The 22,057-nt window shown below is 56.9% G+C and overlaps 1 protein-coding gene across 2 annotated transcripts in view; it reads right to left on the reverse strand.

The window, feature by feature from the left end:
• Begain (brain enriched guanylate kinase associated) overlaps positions 1-19,795 on the reverse strand; it is a 21,636-nt gene extending 1,841 nt beyond the window's left edge. Inside the window, exons 1-6 of one of the 2 annotated variants that reach the window (XM_028764541.1) lie at positions 19,741-19,795; positions 18,410-18,438; positions 4,173-4,334; positions 2,983-3,049; positions 2,421-2,528; positions 724-807 (exon numbers count right to left, since the gene is read on the reverse strand). In XM_028764541.1, coding sequence (XP_028620374.1) covers positions 724-807; positions 2,421-2,528; positions 2,983-3,049; positions 4,173-4,334; positions 18,410-18,423 — 435 coding nt within the window. In that variant the 5' untranslated portion in view covers positions 18,424-18,438; positions 19,741-19,795. Of the gene's footprint in view, positions 1-723; positions 808-2,420; positions 2,529-2,982; positions 3,050-4,172; positions 4,335-18,409; positions 18,439-19,252; positions 19,268-19,740 lie in introns of those variants that run through there. The other variant, XM_028764542.1, reaches the window with a different exon arrangement.
• Between the last annotated feature and the right edge of the window lie 2,262 nt (positions 19,796-22,057).

The raw sequence follows: 22,057 nt of genomic DNA on the forward strand, positions 1-22,057 counted from the left end.
AAGTTGGAACCTAGCTAGGCCAGCCCCCTTTCTGGGTCCTGCCTAGTGAGGGGTGACTTGTTCTTGCCAGACTACAGTGTGGGACCCCGTCCCCCATGCACCGCTGAACAAGACAGACTCAGAAAACAGATGCTACAAAGATTGAGTGGAGGGTCTCCACAGAATGCTTGTGGCAGTTAGGGGGTGTCCTGCTACTGTGTGATCTATTTTGTGAGTGTTGCAGGTTTGGTCAGGCCTAGGGAAAGGGGTCATGGACCGGGGTCTAGGTAGGAGATTCCCTGTGCATGTGTGGTTGGAATGACAGTCTGGTCAGAATGGTCACAAGACGGGCAGTGTCTAGTTTGGTACCAGGTAGCCTAGTGTCGACTTGGGCTCTGCTACAGCTCATTCTACGTAAACAAAGCCCCTGTCCTTCATGTCGGTTTCTCGTCTCTAATTGTGACCAGGCCCCATGGTAGCTGTGTGAGGTACACACAAGGGGCAGTCCTCAAATGAAACAGGTATGTGTGTGTGTGTAACCCAAGGGTGGGTCTGGAAAGTGTGGTGTGGGGGCACCTTTCACCATCAGGAAGCCGGGACCCAGGTGCACGAGGGACGAGGGTTCAGGCTCACCGGGTAGCTTCTTCCTGGAGGGTGGGGAGAGGCTTCGGGGTGGGGTGGCCCAAAAGGAGCCGGGTGGTCCTGGGACGGGGCGGGCCTGGTTGTGGGGTGGGGCCACGTTACCTCGGACACCTTATGGCCCCTGCCGTAGGTCTGGCTGCACTGCAGCAGCTGGGCTGCTAGATTGCAATCCTTCCTATAGAGCTCCTGGAAGACAAGAGACGGTGTTTGGCGCAGCTGCCCTAGGCCGGTGCCCAGAGCCAGCAGGGCAATGGAAAGGGAGAGCAAGAGCAGCCAGGGTGGCTGGTCCTGGCTGATCCTCGCCTGGGCTCCACACTGTCACGCTTTGACCTGCTCGTGTGTGGAGGGTGCCCAGTCAACACTAGGCCCTCCACAGGCTGGGGCAGCAACGGGTAGGCCCTTATCAGCTTGGAGCTCCCAAAAGTTAGCAGGCAGTTGGTCTACCAGGTCTGGGGTAGTTCCTGTACCTCCTGGAATCCCTCCAAGGATGACTTAGTGGGAGTGCTGGGCACAAGTCAGGGGGCAGAGATGAGCCCCACCCATCTTAGTCTCCTGCCTGTGGCTCAACACACTTCATGGTATTGCCTGGCCTCTGGGCTGGTTTCTCAGGCAGGGCTGGGGTCAGGGCAGGCCTGTGACCCCAGGTGCAAGTGGGACCGTGCTCAGCCTCATGAGCTGAAAACAGATGCAAACAGTAGGAAGGAGGGGGTGTTTCCCTGTGGAAATAGATCTCTGTTGCATGTGCCTGTGTTGGACTGTTCCTTCCTGCTCCAGAAACCGCAGCTGGCCTAGGATGCACCTGCATTGCCCAACGAGCCCAGGACTACTGCCTCAGCTCCACTAGGGACCAGTGTCCCGAGCTGCCCTCTCCCATGCCGCCTTTGCACCAGGCCTGCATGAGGGAGGGGAATTGGGTCTTCCAGCCCCTCTCAACTCCTCCCTGAACTCCCTAGGAACAGAGTTACAAGTCAGCCCCCATAAGCCCCCCACAGCAGCTCTCATGGGAACTAGAAGGCTGTAGGCACTGAACAGCCAGCCCAGGTCAGCCACAATGAATAGAGGATGTCACTTGGAGAAGCAGGTGACCTTGGAAAGTCACTGCACAAGAGAGCTAGGCCCCTTGCTTGAGTTGTCTTCTATTTGGGACCCCCCCCTGTCCCAGGAAGGGCCCAGGCCACCTGACCACTGAGTGACAAATCTTCAAATCCTAAGCGATACACTGGTGAGGCTAACAGAAGCCAGAGCTGGCACACTTGGGCACTTCACACTTCTAGCACACCACCCAGACTGTTGGCTGTCCAATTAACTGTACTTTCCCCATATGGACTTACAGTTCAAAAGGGCAGCCATTTTTCTTTCCTCAGACTGTGTTGGCCAGACTGTAATCTCAGAACCTCATATGATCTTGCAGTAAGGAGCAGAGGCTAATTAGTGTGTTCACAGTCAGCCCACAGAGACAGTGGGAGGGTGGCTGGCCATCTCAGGGCCCCCTTTGGATATCTACACAGCTGTGGTATGATACTGGGGCTGGCTGAAGTTAAAAGTCCTGAGTGGTCTGGGATCTCATGTGGGATAGAGGCCTCCTGAACCCCACCTTCAGTCCTTCCATCAGAGGTCTGTCCTTTCCCAGTTATCTGAAACACTGCTCCAAGACCTCACTGCCTAGCCCCTACCCTGCTCTGGAGCCAGGCCGGAGTCCCTTGAAATCAGAAAGGCCCTGCCTGCGATGGCTTCCTCTGGGAAGCCCCCAGAAAACACCTGCTCCATCCCTTCAGGCCCCAAATGTCCCCAGCACTCACGTTGTCCTCTGACAGCTTGTCAATGGTCACTTTAGCATCCAGCAGGTGGCTGTTGAGGGCAACAATCTCATGACTCATGGCACGCTTCTCTTCTTCATAGTGCTGGCCCTGGGCAGTGGGGAGGGAGTGGTCCATGGTTAGTACCATAGCCCAGCTGTTGGGTCAAGGCTTTTGTGAGCCCAATATGCTCAGAAAGATAACGGTACAAGGGTTAAGACTGAAGACTGACCCGGGGTTAATCCCGTCCCACCACTGACCAGCTGGACCAGCCTAAGCCAGTTCATTCCACTGAGCCTCTGTCACCTGCTCCTGGTGTCCTGTTTCGGAGGTGGGTGTGTGGCTTGTGTGAAGACAGGCAGGCACTGAACACCCAACACCAGACAAAACCAAGTGGGAACCTTCTCATCCTAATATAGGGGAAGTGCCAGAACCCCATGGCCGTTCTCTGCGCTGCCTGCAGAGGCTCAGCTGCCCTGGACCCCACCTCATTGTTATCCTGAGGGCACCTCCCACTTGGGAGTGAGCCTCAGGGGCCACTCAGTGAGAAATGCTAGAGCCTTACCATCCGGTACAGCTTGTCCTCCAGCTCTTGGTTGATCCTCTGGAGCGCCATGTAGTTGCTCTGAATCCTACAGCAGGAAGCAACGGGGTCATGACTTGCAAGGCCTGACCATCCTACAACCCTAGCGACCTCCCTGCTGTCATGCCCTTCCTAACATGGCTACCAGGCGCCTAAGCTCGTCCTACCAGCTCTACCTGATTCAGCGTCTGTGCTTAAGATCTCCCAGGCCATGGTTGAAGCCTCACTGTTCTGCCCACCCACAGTCGGGGTCCTTAGAGAGAACACGGGAAGGCATATCCACATGTCTCAGTCGCTGGCGGGGTGGTTGATGGGTTGCACACGTGAAGGAGACACGTGTGTGTGCGGCCCTGGGATGAGTGCTAGTGAGCAGGTGTGGTTCCACATGGGAAAGCAGGTAGAGATGGAGGATGAGCGTCGGACGGCTATTGCTGGTGGCTGGGGGACTGGGTACGGTGGCCCGTGTGTCCTCTAGACAACCTTTGCAGTATTATTTCTGTCTTGCCAACGGGAAAAGGGACACAAAAAGATGCTTAATACAGTTTAGTGGCAGAGCTGGGAGTTTAACCAAGATCTGGCTGCACTGCCCAAGTGTGGCTGGCTTCTGCACAGCTTGATAGTGACATTCAGAAGCCCAGAAGAATGGGGCCATTAGATGAGGGACAAAATGCCCCCAGGACAGCGCCAGCTGCTACTCTAAATATTTAAAACAAATTCAACCTCCAGCAGTCTGTGTCGCCTTTGTATTTCTAAGCTTGGGGATACCCACAAAAGGGTTTAGAAAAATAAATGCGCTGAAGGGAAATATGTTATGAATCGTCCTCCTCTCACTGCAGCCCGAGTCTCCAAGCCACTCAAGGATGAAGCTCCTACATTTACATCCATCTCGGGAGATTTGTGGCCAGTGGGGGGTGGGGTAGGGACTGGAAGTGGACCCTTCTGTGCCACCGCTGGCTTGTCCGAAGCCAGAGCAGATCACGTATGAGGGGCCGAGGAGCCAGGTCTCAAAGAGGATGCCAAAGGAGCCTGCCTCTAGCATCAGTGGCCCCAGGTTCAAGCCCTAGGTGGGCTGCCCTGCTCTTGGTTCTGCAGGCCAGACGTCTCCCAGAAGTGGGACTGGAATGATCCCTCTCCCCCACCCCGTGCCCCGCCCATCACAGCCCCATCCTCACTTGCGCAGTTTCTCCGTGACCTTGTCCAGCTCCTCCTGTGCACGTCTCAGCTCAATCTCCAGGTAGTGGCGCGTGGAGTCAAACTCGTTCTCCAGCTTCTCCAGCCTGTGGGTGGTGTAGGACAGCCGCTTGCGCAGCTCGCCCTTCTGCTCCTGCAGGGCGCTGCAAGACACCAGGCAGCTGTCCAGGCTGTGGCTCAGAGCATGGGGAAACTGAGGCCACACTGGCCAACCAGGCATGCCACGCGTGGGCATGTACTGTGCAGTCAACCCCACTAGGACTTGCCTGTGTGCACTCAGGCATATCCTCCCCTACCCCTGTACCCCCAAAGGCGGCTGTGCCAGCACTCAGGTCCCCTCAGAGATCAGGACTCTGTGCTGCCCCCTGGGAGCCCCAACACCCAAAAGGGTGGTAACTTCTAGTAGATTTGCTGTAAGGCAGGGGGCAGGAGGGAAGTTCAGGAACCATGTTGGAAATCTGGGGGTACGGGGTGGCAGGTGCCACCCTGACTTGAAATCCAGTGAGGGGTGTGGAGGGTGGGCAGGCGTGCCCGTCAGAGGTGTCCTCAACCCTGTGAGTAAGCCGCACGCATTGTAGGCACACCCCCAGGCACCCGTAGTAAGCATTCCTGGATTCCTGCCCAGGCCTAAGGGGAGGAGGCGGGTCCTCCTGAGAGTCAGTGCCCAAAAAGAGAATCCAGAGTAGCAAAGGAAACCCAGAAGCCAGGCACTGCTGCCCACACAGGCCCAGCTGCCAGGTGTTCTGCCACCCTGGCCAGCTGTCTCTAAGCCGCTCTCCTCCAGGCAGCCCGCCTAGCTGCACCCATTCACTCTAGGCAGCCACGACACAGGCTTTCCCTCCTTTGTGGGGTGGCAAGTTTCCTGGAGCACCCACTTTATCCAAAGCTGAGCTGCAGAGGCTCCTGACTGTAGGCCACAGACTACAGGAGGAGGTTGTGCCCTTGGGAATAGGCGAGGGCATTGTCTATCTGCTGGGGAGGCCCCTCAGCCTGACTCTTCATGCTCTGCCAGCCTCCAGGCCAAGCTCTTCAGAGGCTGCTGCTGCAGTGCCTTAGGTCCTGGCCTCCATCCTTGACCTTTCTAGGGCTTGTGAGGCAGCCTGCCCCACCTGCCTACAGACACCTATCTTTACTCAGTTTGGACCCTGCCCACCCTCTTAAGACTGAGCCAAAGTCACCGCCATCCTTCCTCTTCCTTGCTTTGAGAACCAACAAGAACAGACTCTACGGTTGCATTAGCTGCAGAGCTGGGACCCACCAAGACGCACTGCTCCACAAAGCCTTAGTTTACCCTGACCATCTAGTGGTCTTCTAGACATGGGGTGACTCACTTCTAGCCCTTTCTTCCCTGATCCCTCCAACACCCCACCCCCTCCAGCCATCGTAGCCACCTACCCCTCCAGGACAGTTGTTGGCCAACAGACCCCAGCTGCTAGGTCTCCAGACCGCTTCCTCCAGAGGTAACATCACCCAGGTCCCTGACCCGGACACACACCCTTCAGCCATTGCTGATGGCGCTCTCATGGTGTCTTCTCCCTTGCATCTGGTACCTTCCTACCTGCAGGCCTTTGTCTGGCCAGAACTGCCACTGCATCTTCTTGGGCTCCACCCACCGGTCTGTGTCCCATTGCCTTCAGCCTGCCCTCTGAACCCTGAACCCTGGAGAGAGCCATGGCAGCTCCTCCTTGGCTCTCCCTCACATCTGGCCATAACCTGGAGTACCCTGGTGGTTGCTTGGGAATTGCCATCATCTCCACCCAATGTCCTATTCTCCCACAGACTAACTGGATCTCTCTCAGGGCCTCAGTTTCCACACCTGTAAAGCAGAATGGGCTTTCCGTATACAGGGAGCACAGTTGTCGCTGGATACAAGACCTGACACACGGGATGGTGTGGGAGGTGTCACTCTGTGGAAGCAGGGCTGCAAGGCCACTCAGAGACCAGCTTAAGTTGTGGGCTCCTGTGCTCCTAACGGGCGAAAATTAGGCTGGACCGGTGTAGCAGCTGGGTCAGGGTTTCCTAAGACCCAGACATAACCTCTTCTTTTTGTCAGGGGGAGTGGGGTTTATTTCGGGTTACAGGCTACAGCCCATCAAATTGTGAAGGGAGACCATGGAATCAGCCCCTTAACATATGCAGGGGAAGGGGGCAGAGCTTCACCATCCCCAGTCGTAATGATGATGGCTTCTTTTTGGTCAGTATCCTGGTGAGGGAGGGGCAACTGCATTGTTGCACCTAGGTCCTTCTTCACCCACTGGAAGACCTCGGGCAGGCATTAGAGTGCTGACTCCATGCTTCAGTAGGGGCCTGAAGGAACTGCTTTCTTTCTATAAGGCCTCTCTGGCCACTCACAGGAGCCCCAAGATGGAGCTGGGCTGTAGGGACAAGGTATTGTGAGCCAAGAGACTTCTTCTGAGCCCATCTGTCCTGGGGAGCTGGACGCAGACATGGGACACAAGTCCTAGGACAGACAAAGAGACACCAAGGAGTGGGGGTGTACAAGAGGAGACAACAGGTGTGTTACCTGTCCCAGAGCGAGGGTAAGGACCTGGCCAGGCGGCCCTGCAGGACTCGGGGCTGCCCGAGGCACAAGGGCACCCAGGGGCTGTGCAGCCTGTGGGCGAAGAGGACAGAGCTGCTCAGAACATGTGGGGGTACAGCATGGGGCTGCAGCCCCGGGCTGAGGCCAAGAGACAAAGGATTACTGGGGGCAGCTGACAGCCCCACTGGTGGCTCCAAAGGCTCTGAGCTCATTGGTGACACTAAGTCCCCCGGGATAGGGTTCCTTGGTCACTAGCTGGGTTAATTTGGGGGTTCTCTTCCTATCCACAGGCCTGCATCCTCTATCTTAGCCTCAGGTATGTTGTAGGGAGAAAGTCTCCCTTCCTGCCTGCTCTAGATCTGTCACTCGTCAGTCCTGCACTGGGGCTGGGTTTCTGGTAGACTCTGTTCCTCATGTGCATGACTTACTTCCTGGTGGAAGGGACAGGCAGCTCCTCTCTACAACGGAGGTCACACTGGCTGATATAGAGAGAGCTACATGACTGTCCTTCAGGATTTGGGGTCTGCAGATGATAGGTATCACTTAATCCTCTGCTGGAACCTTGCTCATCTATCCCCCACTCCCTACCCCCGTGTCCCTGTGCTGGAGCCTGGCTGGACAGTGGGTGGGTATAGTAAAGGACACAGGTCTGGCTCAGTCCTCATCTGGCGCTGCCCTGCTGAAGGATAGTGCCACACATGTGTGCCTGTCACAGGGCCATGGCCCACCTGGAACCTTCCTGGTCAGGCCTGACACATGGACTTGAGAGGTCACATGGCAGGTATGCTTAGGGCTGAGGTAGGATCAGGCAGCCACCGAGGTGGGCCAGTTGCACCCACAGAAGCTCCTGGCTGGCCCAGAAACTAGAGGCTTCAGGCCAAGAGCTGTATAATCGCATTTTAAAAACCATCACAGAAGAAAAGAAACATTCAATTGTTACGCCCAGGTAGTGGAATGCCGGGCAATTGAAAAAAAAATGTATTCTTTTCTGGGTTTGTCATCTTTTCTATAGATGAAAAATCAGAAGAAAAACTTTTCTTAGGATCAAATTTTGTCACTGAAAAAAAGTTCTAACAGGCATGGAGGGATGAGCTGACAGCTGCGGGGGTCAGGGGTCGGGGCTGTAGAGGTTGAAGCAGGCTGGGCTGTCTCCCTTCCTGGCTTGGCCAAGGCCAATGACAGTGGCCATGGTCCTCCTCACAGCTGTTGCCAACAAGTTTCCAGTCAACAGCCCCTCTGCAGGGACCTCAGAAGCTTGGTTATCTCAGCACTAGATGATGTCTGGAACCTAAGGGGAAACTGAGGTCCAGGGAAGGGCTGAGTGTGTCTGGGCTGACAGGGGATACATGGTCTGATTCCACTCACTTATAGGGCAATTATTAAGCACCATTGGATATCTGCTTTTGTTCTGAGCCAGGAAACCCACGGAAACTGTCAGTGTAGCATCTGATACAGGAAACATTCTCCCAGATCTGAGGAAAGCCTCCAGGGATATGATGCCACAGTCCCAAGATCACCAAGTAAGTCTCAGGACTGAGATGTAGACCAGCCAGTTCCTCTCTTGCTCCCCATTCAGGAGAGACGACAGGAGGAAATGAGCTGGCCGTAGGTTGTACCCACCTCTAGCAGGGCCAGAGATTGCCCTAGCTCTGTCATCAAGGCTGCCTGGCCTGAGACCAAGCCACGAGGATGAGAAGAGCAGGTGATGCTTGGTACTGGGTGCCTCTCAGGAAGAGACAGGGTGGGGCTCTGTCATGTGCTACTTCCCAGCATGCCTGGAGCCCGTTTCCTCCCTCCTAGACATGGAAGCAAGCCTTTCTCCTAGGGGAAGGAATCTGTTGACACATGTCTGTCTTCCTCTCGGGGGAAATGCCTGACAAAGAAGGACCCTGGGGACCAGCAAGTGTCCTTGAGGGTAGAGAAAGCTCAGGACACCGAAGGAACAGCAAATATAGACCAGAGCCTCCTCACACAGCAATGAAGCAAGGGCTGTCACTACTCATCTTAGATGCAGACAGCCATAGCTACCTGTGGAGCTGCCTGTGCTCGCTCCAGCGTGCCCAGACAAAAAAGAAGAAAGGCTTTCTGCAGGGCCCCACAAAGCAGGGCCAGCTCTAGCCCATCTGCAGACTCTACACCACAGCTGAAGGCTCCTGAGCTAGCTGGGCCAGTCCTTTCCGCTGAGTTCTTTCCCAAGACTCACCGGCCACTGCCCTCACTTCTGCCAGCCCTGCCGCCCCACCCCACCCCACCTCACAATGTCCAGCCCCCCTCCTCTTTCTTGGGGTGCACAGCCCAATGCCTCTGCTGCCTCTGGGGATCTTCTTTCACCATGCTGGGCCACCTGTCCTTCAGGGGACTCATGCTCATGCTTGCCTAGTGACTGCCTTCTGGTCCACACGGTGATGGGGTAGGATTGGGCTTTTGGTCACCGTTCCAGGCTCAGTGGCGGGCCAGGGGTTGCTGGGGTCCTGCTTTGTGGGGCCCTGCAGAGAGCCCATGCTCAGTCTGTCTTCTCTCTAGCATGGCCCAGCCTGCGCTCAGCCTGTCTTCTCTCTAGCATGGCCCAGCCTGTGCTCAGCCTGTCTTCTCTCTAGCATAGCCCAGCCTGGCCCTGGCAGTCATGCTCCAACAACACCAAATTGCTTGTCATTCTTCACATGCTGCAAGCGCTTTCTCATCTTGGTGACGTTGTTCTCATATCCCCTCTGCCAGGATCTTGCTCTGCCTGTCCCAGGTTAACTCTTCCCCACCTGAACGCCCAGCTGGCCAACGCTCCCTTGAGGTCAAAAGCTGTTCTCCAGGATGGGCAAGTTGCCAGCCTATCTACCATTGGCTGTCAGGAGTTTTCTAGGCCACCCTGGCCTCCTAACCCCAAGCTCTTCTGGCAATTGGATGCCTAAGCAGAGCATACCCTGCCCTGGCCACTGTACCCAGCCTAAATGCCCAGGTTCCCACCTCTCAGGCCACCACCGCCCCAGTCTGTGTTTGCCTTGGAGCTTGACGGCTTTACAGGGCCTGGGGTATTCTTCCAGGAGGGTCCCCACCCACATACCACCTCCTCTGATAGCCTCTACTCAGTCTTATTACTGAGTGGATAGTTGTGATCTGCTTGCTCACCCGCCCACTAAGCCCATGTATGGGCTATCTCAGGTATCAGCACTTAATCAAGCAAGGTCAGGCTTGACCCTAGGGCTGTGTTCATGTTGTCAAGTAGCCTAGAACACACGAGATTATATAACCTGTCGTCTCCTGAGCCTCAAGCTAGCTTCCCGGGGACCATATGCCCAAGTGGTAGAAACATCGCTAAACCTCAAAGGACTGCCCAGCCTCCCTGTGGTGGCTCTGGACCACCACAACCCCATGGAATAGCCATAGCAACCTACCCTTAGCACCTCAGGAGGGCCTTGACTCGTGCTGCATTAAGTCTGTACCGACATTTCTGCATATCTTCAGAGTCTGTTGTATCACCACTAGATGGCTCCACCCTTCGTACCTGTAGCTGCCCCTCCCTCAAGGACTGGTGAGTCACAGACGGGGGATGACTGGACACTCAGGCCTGCACAGAAGCCTCATCCATCCTGTCCACCATCTTCTCAGAGCTCCCTTCCCCACCCCTACTTTCCAGCTGAGGAAACAGGTATGGAGTGGGTAAGGTCAGGCTCGTCCTATGTCACAGGATTTGGCTGGGTTCAGCACTGTGCTGTCTGGTCTCCAACCCCTGTTCCCCCAGTGGAGAGGTCAGATGCTAATGTGAGTCTCACCCAGTCCTACCATCATGGTTATTGACACATCACAAAACCAACAGCCCCCCCCCAAAGGTTGTGCGAGCGTGCCTGTGTGCCTTCGTGTTGGCATGTTAGGGATGGGACCGTTTCTTGTGGTTCTGTGGCCATAACAAAGGGTTGTCTGGAAGGGGGCTGCCCCTAGGGATCACACGTCTACACTAGGCATCTGCCCTGGTTCGATCTCCAGCTTCCATGGCTATGCAGTTCAGGCTGACAGGGACCCTCTGTCAGATCAGGAGGAACGGCAGGAAAAAAGCAGCTCCTTACCTCATCTTATCAAGCAGCTGCAGCCCTACTCAGCCACCTTCCTCTGCCAAGACAGCCATATGCCGGGAGCTGTGTCCTAGAGAGCCCTTGGGGTAGAGCTAGACGCCTAGGGCAGCTATAAAATCATGGGGGTTGGTATAGCCCCGCCCCTGCTAGGGCCATCCCTTCCTCTGTTCCTATGCTCCTCCCCCAGGCTTTTCCGATGCCCTCACCCCCACCCCAAGGACAGGAGGTTACTACCTGGACTCAGCCCCTAAAGATGGACTGACCTGGAGTGCCACCATCGCCATCATGTCTCTGCCCTACCCTCAGCACTTCTCCCTTCTCCCACCCACCTACAGCATGGAGCACAGGAAGCCGTCCAAGGGAACCTCCACAGATGTCACCCCCATGTGCCACCTACCCACATCTGCCTGACACCTGTGCTCTGCGCCTGGGACAACCCTCTGGGCCCTGCCTGCTTTCTTGCCAGTTCCCATCACAGGCATCCCATTCCTTCCTGAATCAGCGAGCCCCTCCTTCTAGATCATTCTCTCTAGCAGTCCTGTGGGTGGCTGCTTTTCACACTTCACTAGCCACCTTCCCTGATCTTCAGGCACTGTCCGTTCCGCTGCTGGAAACGTATTCTGTCCCTGCTGTCTGTCTCCGTATTCCTGCCTGGCTTGCGGCACTGAGTAACGCCCGTTGTTCCCTCCATGTCCCTCACCTGGCATCTGGCTGGCTGGCTACCCTTTCCCAGCATCCTTTGAGGTTGCTCCTCGTGTCTGCTTCCTATGAGCCACTCTCCTCCCCTGGGTGCACACGCTCACAATAATCCCCAGTAGCAAATATCACGGCTGCCACGGTCCCCGGTGCTTCTAATTCCAGTCCTTTCCATCCTGTCTCACCTGTCTATGGGCACACAGGAATCCCTTCACAGACAGCCTCTCCCATGTCTGAAGAGTCCTGAACATACCCCATCCTTCCCGTTGACCCTGCCTACAGGATGGGCCCCTTCCTTCCTGTGCTCGTCAGCCCCGCCCCCATCCCACCCCGCCCTCCCCCCAGCCTCTGGACCTAGTCTTGAAGCAGTCTCACCCTGGGTTGGGAAGGTCACCAAGCTGTGCTTGGGTTGGGGATAAAGGTAGGAGGGAGTTCCATCCTGGGACGGATATACGGAGCTGGGTTCTGGAATGGCGTGGGGTCTGGATCACCCAGGAGAAGGCATAGCCTCCAGGGGTGCCCCGCATTGGAGAGCTGGCAGCACCGGCTTTGGGGGTATTGTAGTGGGGGGTAGAGTAGAAACAGGAGCCCAGAGGACGCTAAGCAGAGGGGCTACATGTGCCCCAGGAGCATCTACAGAACTCAGCTTTATTTGGGGCTCCTGTCTTCCCTGTCTGGTACTCTCTTCCACCCCCCAACCCCACCAGACTGTCTCCCACCCTAAGACAGAATAGTATGTAGGAGAAGACAGTGGATGGATGGCCTGTCACCTGCCTACTGGGTGCCACACCCCTCAGAACCTGGGTCAGGGGCTGCACTGCCACCTGGGCCACTAAGCTGTCATGAGGGACAATTCTTCAGCTGCTCGCCACTATCAACAACCATGGGAGGACTATCGGGGGCAGCTGTAGGAGGCCTGCTTCCTCCACTCTGTAGTCATAAAGCCATCAAGGTCTGAGATGGTGCAGGGACATAGGCTGCTGGACAAGGTGGACAGTCCCTGCACAGAGCCCACAACATTTAGGTCTCCAGACACCCAGGTCCCATGGGGTCCCTTCTTCCTCATCCCCACAGGTCTTCTCTGAACACGTGCATGCATGCTCTCACAGGCTGTCTCCTGTGCCAGCGTCTGGAAGGAGGCACCCCATGAGGAAAAAAAAAGCTTGTCTTTGGGGTGCCTCAGTTTCCCTATCTGAAACAAAGCCCATGGGCCACTTGCGACCACCATGATGTCCCTCCAGAGGCTCTCTATGCCCTCTGAGCCCCCCTCCATCTCTGCCCTAGGGTCATGAGCCCTCCTGACACCTAGTGCCCTGTCTAGGGATGTGGGTTACCTGGACCACCGCAGGGTGTGTACAGAGCAGTCCCTGTGCATCTTGGAAGGTTCCATTTCCATGGCTGTTTTCTTTCCCTTTAAATTTTTTTTTTAAGATTTATTCTACGGGTATGAGTATTTTATTTGCATGTCTGTGCCCAATATATGTGCCTGGTACCTGTAGGGATCAGAAGTGGATACTGGATGCCTAGATTTGGACTTGACAGTTTTGAGTTGCTGTGTGTGTGTGCCAGGAATCAAACCTGGGTCCTTTGCAAGAACAAATGTTCTTAGTTGCTGGGCCATCCATCTCTAGTCCTGCATGTGTTTTCCCAGCCAGGGTTGACACGACAGCAGAGTCTGCCACAAACTCTGGACTCTCTCTCTCCTGCCCCCATCCTCCTCCTCCTCACTATGGGAATAATGTCACCTGCCCAGTGGGTGGGGCAACATGGCCCCAAGAGCCAAGTTCATTCCAATGTATTCCATCTATCTAAAGTAGGTACTATTATCAGAGAATCGGAGAGGTTCAGAAGTTTAATCGAGGTCACACAGCCACTAGGCATTCAAGCTAATATGGTGGCCCCACTCTCGTAGAACAACATATTCCATGAAGGAGGCTTTGTAGAGCAGGGTTCCAGCTAGGCTATAGGGGCAGGAAACTTTGAAAGGACAAACAGCTAGAAAGAAGAAAAAATACTTCATGGGCCAGGTCTCTTTACAGTGGTCTGAATCCCTAAAGGAAGAATTCAAGAGGAGGTAGTCACTCACACCTTAGTAAGAATTAGGTTTCTTCTAGTAGCACCAGATTTGGAAGTAGAGGCAGGAGCCTTGAAAAACCTCATTTATTGAGGGGCCTGGTCAGCTGGAGTAGTGGGTGGGTGGGCTGGAGGGAAAAGAAATGAAGAGTGTGGGATCTGATGTGGGGAGACCCAAGTCTGTGTACCCCCCAAAGCACAAGTCTTCCCACAGCTGTCCCCATCATGTCTGTCAAGGGCTCAGGCCTAGCACCTGTCATGCCACATTTGTCAGCAGATCTGGCTCAGTGAGCCTCCCCTGTCCTCAGAACCCACCCCCGGTCCACCTCCAGAGCTCTTACCAGGCCCCTGCAATAGCTATTTCCTGCCTGCCTGGAGCTTAGGCCTCTCTCCTGGCTTGTTCTTCACCTATCTTCCCAGGCTTGCAAAACTGCCCCGCCCTACAGATGCTGGTCACCCTCCCATGTCTGTCCCCAAAGCACATGTAACTGTCAATTTTACTTGTCTAGGAAAGTTCCTATCTGCACTAACTGAGGTGTTTTCTTCTATATATTCCTTGATTATAATATCCTTGGTAAACAGTGGTGCTTAATAAATGTGTTGAACCTGTGATCAATGAGCAAAATAAAGTCCAAGTGACAAGTCAGAGGGCCAAGGCTAGACCTTCAAGACAGGGGAGGGAGGGCAGGGTGGATCCGGTGAGAGGGGGTAGATGGGGGGGGTGGGGCGGGCTGAGGGTTGGGGGGCTACACAAGGGGCCTGGGGAGCAGGGGGTCTGGAGTCTTTGTTGCATCCTCAGGAAAGGTACATGTGGCCCTGAGGGGGACACTGACATGGGTGTGAGGCTACCTGACAGCCACTTGTTTCTCTGGAGCCAGCCTTATGTGTGTGCTCCCCCTCCCCCACCCAAGCATGGAAGACAGCCTGGCTTGCACAAGGCTCCATGAAAGCACTAAGGTGAGTAGTTCAAAGTGTAGGTCAAATGCAAGAGCAGGCATCCCTGTGAAAATAATACCAACCTCAGGACCAAGTTCAAGAAGAAGGCGGACACACAGGGCTCCTGAAAATCCATTAGCAACACACAAAAGACTTCAAACAGAAAGCAGGAGCAGGCTAGGCTCTGTTCAAAGGTGGAGTGCCTGCTGGCACTTGAGGCCCCGAGTGCCAACCCAGCACCCCAGCTTGAGACATGCAACAGTGTCAAAGCCGTGAAGTCCTGTCCACCCAAGGACCACAGTGAGCAGCTTACGGTGGCAGAAGGTGCTGACCTGCTGGAACTGGCTGTATAAAGAATACTCACAATCCACAGCCACACTGGATCCCTCGGGGGAAGTGCCTGTAGATACCACCCAAGATGGATATCAAATGACAGGAATCCAGCTAGAAGAGATCCCATGCCTACCTGATGGGGGAACTTGCCAAGGACCTGGGCAGTGGCAGCCGGTGCCCCTGGCCTGTGATCATGTGTGCCTGCCACACACACGGGGCACTTGTCCGAGGATGTCCACTGCAGCTTTGCCTACCATTACTCAGTCTCTTAGGAATGCCTGTGGTTCAGTGCGATGGCCAATCACTGGGGTTGTTCCCATAGCCAACTGGACTCCAGGGGGCAGATGGGGATTCGGACTCCAGGGGGCAGCTGGGAACTCAAGTGAAAGAGTTCCTCATAGACTCAAAAGAGCCAGGGATCTAATGACTCAGAGGTTGGGGCTGTGTTTGGGGGGCGGGTCTTGGAGATCAGGGAGGGCTGGCAGTGTGCAGGTGGTTCTCAGGCTTGCTCTACATGTTAGATGTGCAGTTGATCACCGGCTCTGTGTTGCTTCTCTGGAGACTACTGTGTTCCACTGCTTTAAGGACTGGCTTTGGCAGAAGGCGTGGCCACCAGTGAGGGGACCTTTGGGCTGGCCAAGTAGCCCCCGCACCTCAGCACAGAGGCAAAGCTGCAGCTCAGAGAGAGGGGCTGCCTAACAGGGCAACAGAGGGATGCCCCACGGCCACCACACATCAGGCAGCTGAGATGCAGGGACGTCCCAGTGCTGCAGCATTTGAGTTTCATAGAAAGCTGAAGGTGAAGTACCTAGGCAGGGATGTGCAGTACTCAGAGGGAGATGTTGGGCTGCAGCCAAGAGGCCAGGCCATCAGTAAGTGTGGTTGTGCACCTACTATGCGCCGCTGGGCCCAAGGAGTCCTACTGTGTGCAAGTGTCTGTCAGACACTGGGGTTAGCAGAAGAGAGGTCAGAGCCAAGTCTTGTTCTCAGAGTGCCCACATGTGGCACTGGGAAGGAGAGGAACCTCATTCCAGGTGTCTGGGACTGTCCCCTGACCTCTACCCCCCCCATTACTCCTCTGTCCCATAATGCTTTCTGAGCCCGGAGGTCTTTGTGCTCTTGGAGAGTATCTGGTCTAACCTGTCATCTCAAGCCCAGGTTCAGGCATCCTTAAGAATCCTTTTCTAATATCTCAGGAAGCTAATGTCCCTAGCCTGGAGCATCCTGAGCAGATCTCACTGTTCCCTACCCTGCGTGCCTGCTTTGAATGGCTGGGCTGGATCTCAGCATCCTGGACAGGGCTTGGTGCACAGATCAGGTGAAAACTCTGGTGTAGAGGGTCATTAGAACCTCCAAGTTTGCTGTATAGCTGTATAGGAAAAGGCTTCCTGGGCAGGGAGGTCCATGGGAAAGGCTGTAACTTGCTGAGGGCTCCATGGAGGGACCATGATGAGGAGTGAGAGGCGGGCAGAGGGACGAGGAATGGGAGAATCTGCTGCAATTCTGCTCACAAAAGGCTGCCACCAGAACCATTCTTCAAGTTAGCCACTCAGGCTCAAGCCTGAGGTGGGTGGGGGAGGGGGTTGGGTGAGCAGTGGGAGGGACCAAGGCTGGACCTCCCAGAACTCAACCTAGTTACCAAGTCCCAGGCTATGGCATTGAGAACCCACATTCTGTGCCCCAGGAGGCAGAACTCAGCTCATATCATCTTCTGTCTGGATACCCAAGACTCTTTCACTCAACCACAGATACCTTTCCTCTTGCCTGGGACTAGTGGGCTGCCCCTCCCCCCCTCTGGAGACAGTCTACCTGGGCCTCTGATGTGCTCCTGACCCCAGACTAGATACTTGTTCTCCCCATCCCCCACATCTCTTGGTAGGGACATTCATTCTGCAGCTGAGGAAGCTCAAACCCAGATCAGGAGGACTTGTCTAAAAGCTAGATCTGTGGGACCCCAAATCCTGTGACACCCAGAAGGAGGCCATGAGGCTGGATTCCCTTAGCCTCTGGTTCCTCAGGCCCAACCCTAATCTCCAGTCAGAAACCCATTGTGGCTCTCAGGAACCATACCACCAGGGAAGGAATGTTCTGGAGGGAGCTGGGGGAAGTAGAAGGCTAGAGTGCCATCAGCTGACAAGAATGGGCCCCTCCCCCAATTCGGGGGGGGGCAGGACCCTTCCCACTCCAATTCCAGGAGGTATACTGAATCCCCTCTTCTAGACCTCACCAAATCTGGAAGGTCATGTGATCCAATTCAGTCCCAGGGCCCAGGCCCTAACCACTGCCCCAGCCCTCCCCTTTCAGCTGAGGACAGGACCTACCTATGTCCCCCAGTCAGGTTGACCAGGCCCCAGGCTTGACACATACCAGGCTCAAGACCCTTGGCTGAGCGTAGGGAGGGAGGGGGAGAATCAAATTTAGGGAATCTATCTGTTTTCTGGAAACCTCTGAATTTTTCTGCAGTCCCAGTTGGGTTGAATAGTGTCCCCTCCCTCAGTGTGGGGGTGATGATGAAAAACAGCCAGGGAGGGGCACTAGGGAGGGTTCTGGCCTGGGGAGGGCCCCAGCTTGGGCCTGAGGTCATTGCTATGACCATACATAGAACTATGGCTTTCTAGGCCTGGATGCTTCCATTTGGGCCTGGACCATGCAAGGTGGGCCTTGGCCCACTGACATCATGTTTTGTTCTGAGGTCCCAAGAGGCTGGACCCCTCCCAGCTCGGGATATGATGGTGCCAGGCCTGTGATCTTTGCTCCTGTCTCAAGATACCTGGGTATCTGAGACCACTCATCATCAGTATTGAAGGTCAGATGGGAAGGCCCAGCCCCTCCCCTGGATCCAGGCCCCACCTTGGGCCAGGCCTGAGCTCAGCCAGGCCTACCCCTCAGGGACTGGTGGCCTGGTACCCAGATATTTCCATATTGACAATTTCAGCCTTGGACATGGGGGCCAGGAGACCACTGAGGCCAGGGGCGATGGCCCCGAACCCGGAACCAAAGGACCGGGCCTAGTGACCACACACAGCCTGGGCCCTGGCTCGGGAGGAAAACACTGTGGGGGGGGGGGGGGGGGGGCTGTCCGAAGGTAAGGGTGAAGGCGGCCGAAGCCGCGAATATTCAAATGGGCTGGTCCCTTGCTTGCCGCGCGCCGGGGCCCCTCGGAGCCCGGGGCCCCGTTCTGTGTTGGGGTGCGTGGGAAGGCCTTGGGGGCGCTTCGGGCCGCGGCCGCGGGGTTCCCCCAAAATGGCTCCAAGACGCGGGGCCTGGGAAGCCGCGCGGGCTCCATCCCCTCCTGCCGCCATCGGCGCAAACTTCGCTACCCCGGCCCCGACAACTGTCGGCACAACGGCGGGGACGCTGCGCCAGGGTCCCGGGGTCCCAAGGGGGCGAGCGCGCGAGGGCCTTGGGGACCGGTCGGGGATGACGCCCCTGCCGTGGCCGCCCCGAGCCCCGCGCGCTGCCCCGCGTCCAGCCGCGCCCCGCGCCCGCCACCCGCGCCCACCCCGCGCCCACCGGGCCCCGCCGCGCCCTCTGGCCGGCTCTCCCCATCACCCCCCGGCCCGCCCGCGGCACTCACCTGAGTTTCTCCATGTCTGCGGCAGAGGCCTGCGGAGAGCAAAGGAGAGGGTCAGCGCGCAGCAGGGCGCCCCACCGGCCCTTTCCGTGGGGAGCCCCGTGCGCGCCCCAACCTGTACCCCCGTGCCTCAGTGGGCGCGCCGGGCCGCGGCTGTGTAACAGGTGAGCCCGCCCGGGCCGCCGCCGAGTTACGCCCCCCGGGCCGAGCCGAGGACCGGTCGGGGACGACGAGTGCAGCGGCCCGGGCGGCTCCAGCCTCGCTAATGGAGGGGCCCCGCCGTGCCCGTCGACTCTCGGGCGGCTGCGGCCCCCGCCGCTCCCCGGCCCTCCGTTAACCCCTGCTGCCCGGTTCCCTCCCTCTGTCCCTCCCGAGCCCGGCAGCGCAGGAGCGCCGAGTCGCTGGAGAGTGTTGGAACCACGCACCCGGCCGGCGCTCACGCAGCTCGAGGGGAACGGCATCTTAAGCGAGGCACTCTTGCTTCTGCTCAGGACCCTGCTGCCCTCCGATCTCGGGGTTCGGAGCTTGCCCCCCCTCCTGGGCCCGAGGGATTAACCCCGGCGCGCCCGGTTCTCTGGCGGGGCTCCGGGCCACTGGCGCAGACCCGCCCGCTCGAAGCGTGGAGACCTTGCAGGCTGGACGACCTCTCCTCGTGCCCGGGACCCACTAGCCCCTGTTAACCCTGCGGGTTCCGGCGAGCCCCGGGGACGGCTAGCGGCCCGAGCGGGATCGCACTTCCTGCGCGCAATGGGCTCTCCTGCGCCCGGCCGCTGCCGCCCCGGGGCTGCCCCCGCCCTCCCGCGAAAGGCTGTGCTGGAGTCTGAAACCTAGGACGACGCCACAGACCTGAGAAGACTCATGGCTGCCCATCCCGGACCCTCGCGCCGGGCGCCGCCGCCGCGTCCGCCGGGAGCGCGCTCTGCTCGGTCCGGGCCCCACTCCGCCTCCCCCCACCGCCCCGCCGAGCGAGGGCGCAGCCCGGCCTCGGAGCCGCGGCTAGGCTTGGCCAGCAACTTCCCCGGGCGCCCGAGCAGGCCTCCCCGGATCTCCCCCAGCCTCAGTTTCCTCTCCTGAAATCTGGAGGAGGGAAAGCAGGAGGAGCTCGGCCAGGCGCTCTGCTGCCCTCCAGCTCTGGCGGGCTGCAGAGGGGCTGGGTTAGGGAAAGGACCCCTGGGGCGCCCGGTGGGCTTCCCTCCCCGCACACTTTAATAAAAGTTTACAAAAAGCACGAGCCCAGACCCCCTTCTACAAATCATCCTTCAGGACTAGAGTTCTCTAGTTAGAATTTGACGCATACCAGCACGACCCCCAGCGTCCCTTGGCCCCAGGCCCACCTTTTCGAGTCCCCATCACAGCGCCCATCTCCTGTACTGGGTCCCAGCATATAGCAGACACTCAATAAACACGGATAGTGCATGCCTGGGTCCTATGGCACAGAAACACGGCTTCTCCAGCCTTCCCCTGGCTGGCTGTGAGTTTCCACGCAGGAGTCCCGGATCTCCCCAGGACACCCAGCACCCAGCAGTCTTGGCCTCCTCGAGCCAGCGCAGGGTGGGAGGAGCCGTCCACTGGCAGGGTCAGAGCCAGCCAGGATGAAACCAACCCCCCCAATCCAAGTGTTCATCTACCCATCCATCCACCAATGGCTCCCCAGTCATTTGGTGGCTGACGGGGATTTTACCACCAGGGAGGAGCGCAAAGGAGAGCAGCGGGCTCTCCAGGGGTTTATCTGGGGGTACACTTCCACCCCAAGTCTGGGGTCTACCTTAAAGAAAGCTACCTGCCCCCCCTGTCCCAGGGCAGTAGCTCCTTCCAGACATCGGGCCCTAGATCTACAAGAAGCCGGGCCCTTGAGCTGACAGTGCTTGTTGGGGTCTGGACGCCATTCTTAGAGGCCTCTTTCACCCAAAGGCAGGGGCCATCCCTCATTTGTCTTCGGCCTCCTCAATCACTCACAGTGAATGACCTGCCAGGGCATTTGTCTGGAATTAATAAGAATGTATTAAAATTTAATTTTAAAAAGCTAGCATCAATCATTTACATTGACTATTTCAGCTCTTCTAGAAGGCTCGTTTGGGAAACCCCTCCCCCTCCCAAGGGACTAGGAAAGAGGCAAGGAGGTGGTGGGTAGCTTTGTGGCTAGGGTGGGGGTGGGGCAGGGCAGTAGCCAATGGGAATGAGCCTCTGCCCTTTCCTCAGCGGTTTCAGATTCTGGCCCTTGGCTTTGATCATCCTCCTCTGACCCAGCGCCGGTGGGACACCATTGGCCCCTGGCCTTTACAGTCCCTCTCCACAAGCAGCCCTGCATGGAGAATCGAGATAGCTACTGGGTTTAAGATCTAGCTAGCCAGAAGCCCCTGTCTTTTCCAGTGCCATCCAGAACAGCCCGACCTGGTGGAGGAGGGGCCACCAGGCATGGAATTGCAGGAACTGGGGACCCGAGGCTTGGCCCTCCTGGGCCACCATGCTGTCAGAGTGCATTTCAAGTCCTGTGCTCACCTTCACTCACCTCAGACCTGGAGAAGCATCTACAAGGGAAGGTGGAGGTTGGGACCCGTGGTGGCCCAGGGGACGTCTGCTTACTGGCACTTTCACCTGAGCCTGTTTATGGACATACCTCTCTTTCTCAGGCACCTTCCACTGCTTGTAGGGCCTGTGATGCCCCAAGTGTCCCCCCACCACGTGTCCTGGGCCCCACACTGAGCTCCTTGTGACCAGGGTGGGCCACCTTCTTCCTGCCACCTTCATCTTTATTCCCTACAACATTCTCACGAGACAAGTGAAAAATGACAGAGGCCCAGAGGCTTGCCCCCACCTGGCACCCTGCCTCTGTCATTGGGGAATGAAGGCTTGTACATCCAATGTGTCCCCTTGAGGAGGTGGGACTGGAACACTCAGCCCTACCTAACAGTGACCCCCATCCTTCCCCATACAGGCCACCTAGCCATCCAATTTCCTGTCTCAGGACCTAGCATTTCTAGGATGCTATGCCCAGACTTTTGCATAGCCGATGACTTCTTCTCTGGCTACCCAGGCAGTGCAAGACCCTCAGCTTCGGTGGCTGTGTCACAAGGTTACCTGTGGCATTTCAATGCACAGGTAAGGACAGCCTGTGTGAAAGAAGATGCCATTAGCCCAGTGCAGCTGTCTGTCTCATCCTCCACAGGCCCTCCCTGGCCCTCCCTGAAGCTTACCCCTACCAGCTGGAAGCCTGGATTCCTGGGTACCCTGTGAAGAGTTCAGCCCATTGAAGACAGGCTCAGGTCCCGCTCCACACACAGCCTAGGTACTGACGCCACTTCAAAGGGCCAAGTCAGCCTGGAGGAGGGCCTGCACCGAGCCCAAGTCCACCCTTACCTGTCCTTCCTTGGCTTTTTTCTCTTTCACTCTGTCCTGACAGGAATGGAGAAAACGGCCTAAGCATACGGGGGAGGGAGAGAGCCTACCCCTCACTGATTGAAATGGGGAAATCTCCTAATCGGCTATGCCATCTCAAGCAAGGCTGTCTCCCTGTCTGAGCCTCAGTGCTTCATCTAGCAGGGAGGAATGGAAAATCCCAAGTGGCCTGTGGAAGGGGCTGTCCCGAGAACTAGGCTGCAAAGGGTGCCTGCTCCAGAAAGCCAGCCTTTATATGGCTATTTGGGGGAGGAC

The sequence above is a fragment of the Grammomys surdaster genome, unplaced genomic scaffold (genome assembly GCF_004785775.1).
Source record: "Grammomys surdaster isolate TR1022 unplaced genomic scaffold, NIH_TR_1.0 144, whole genome shotgun sequence".
Classification (NCBI taxonomy): domain Eukaryota; kingdom Metazoa; phylum Chordata; class Mammalia; order Rodentia; family Muridae; genus Grammomys; species Grammomys surdaster.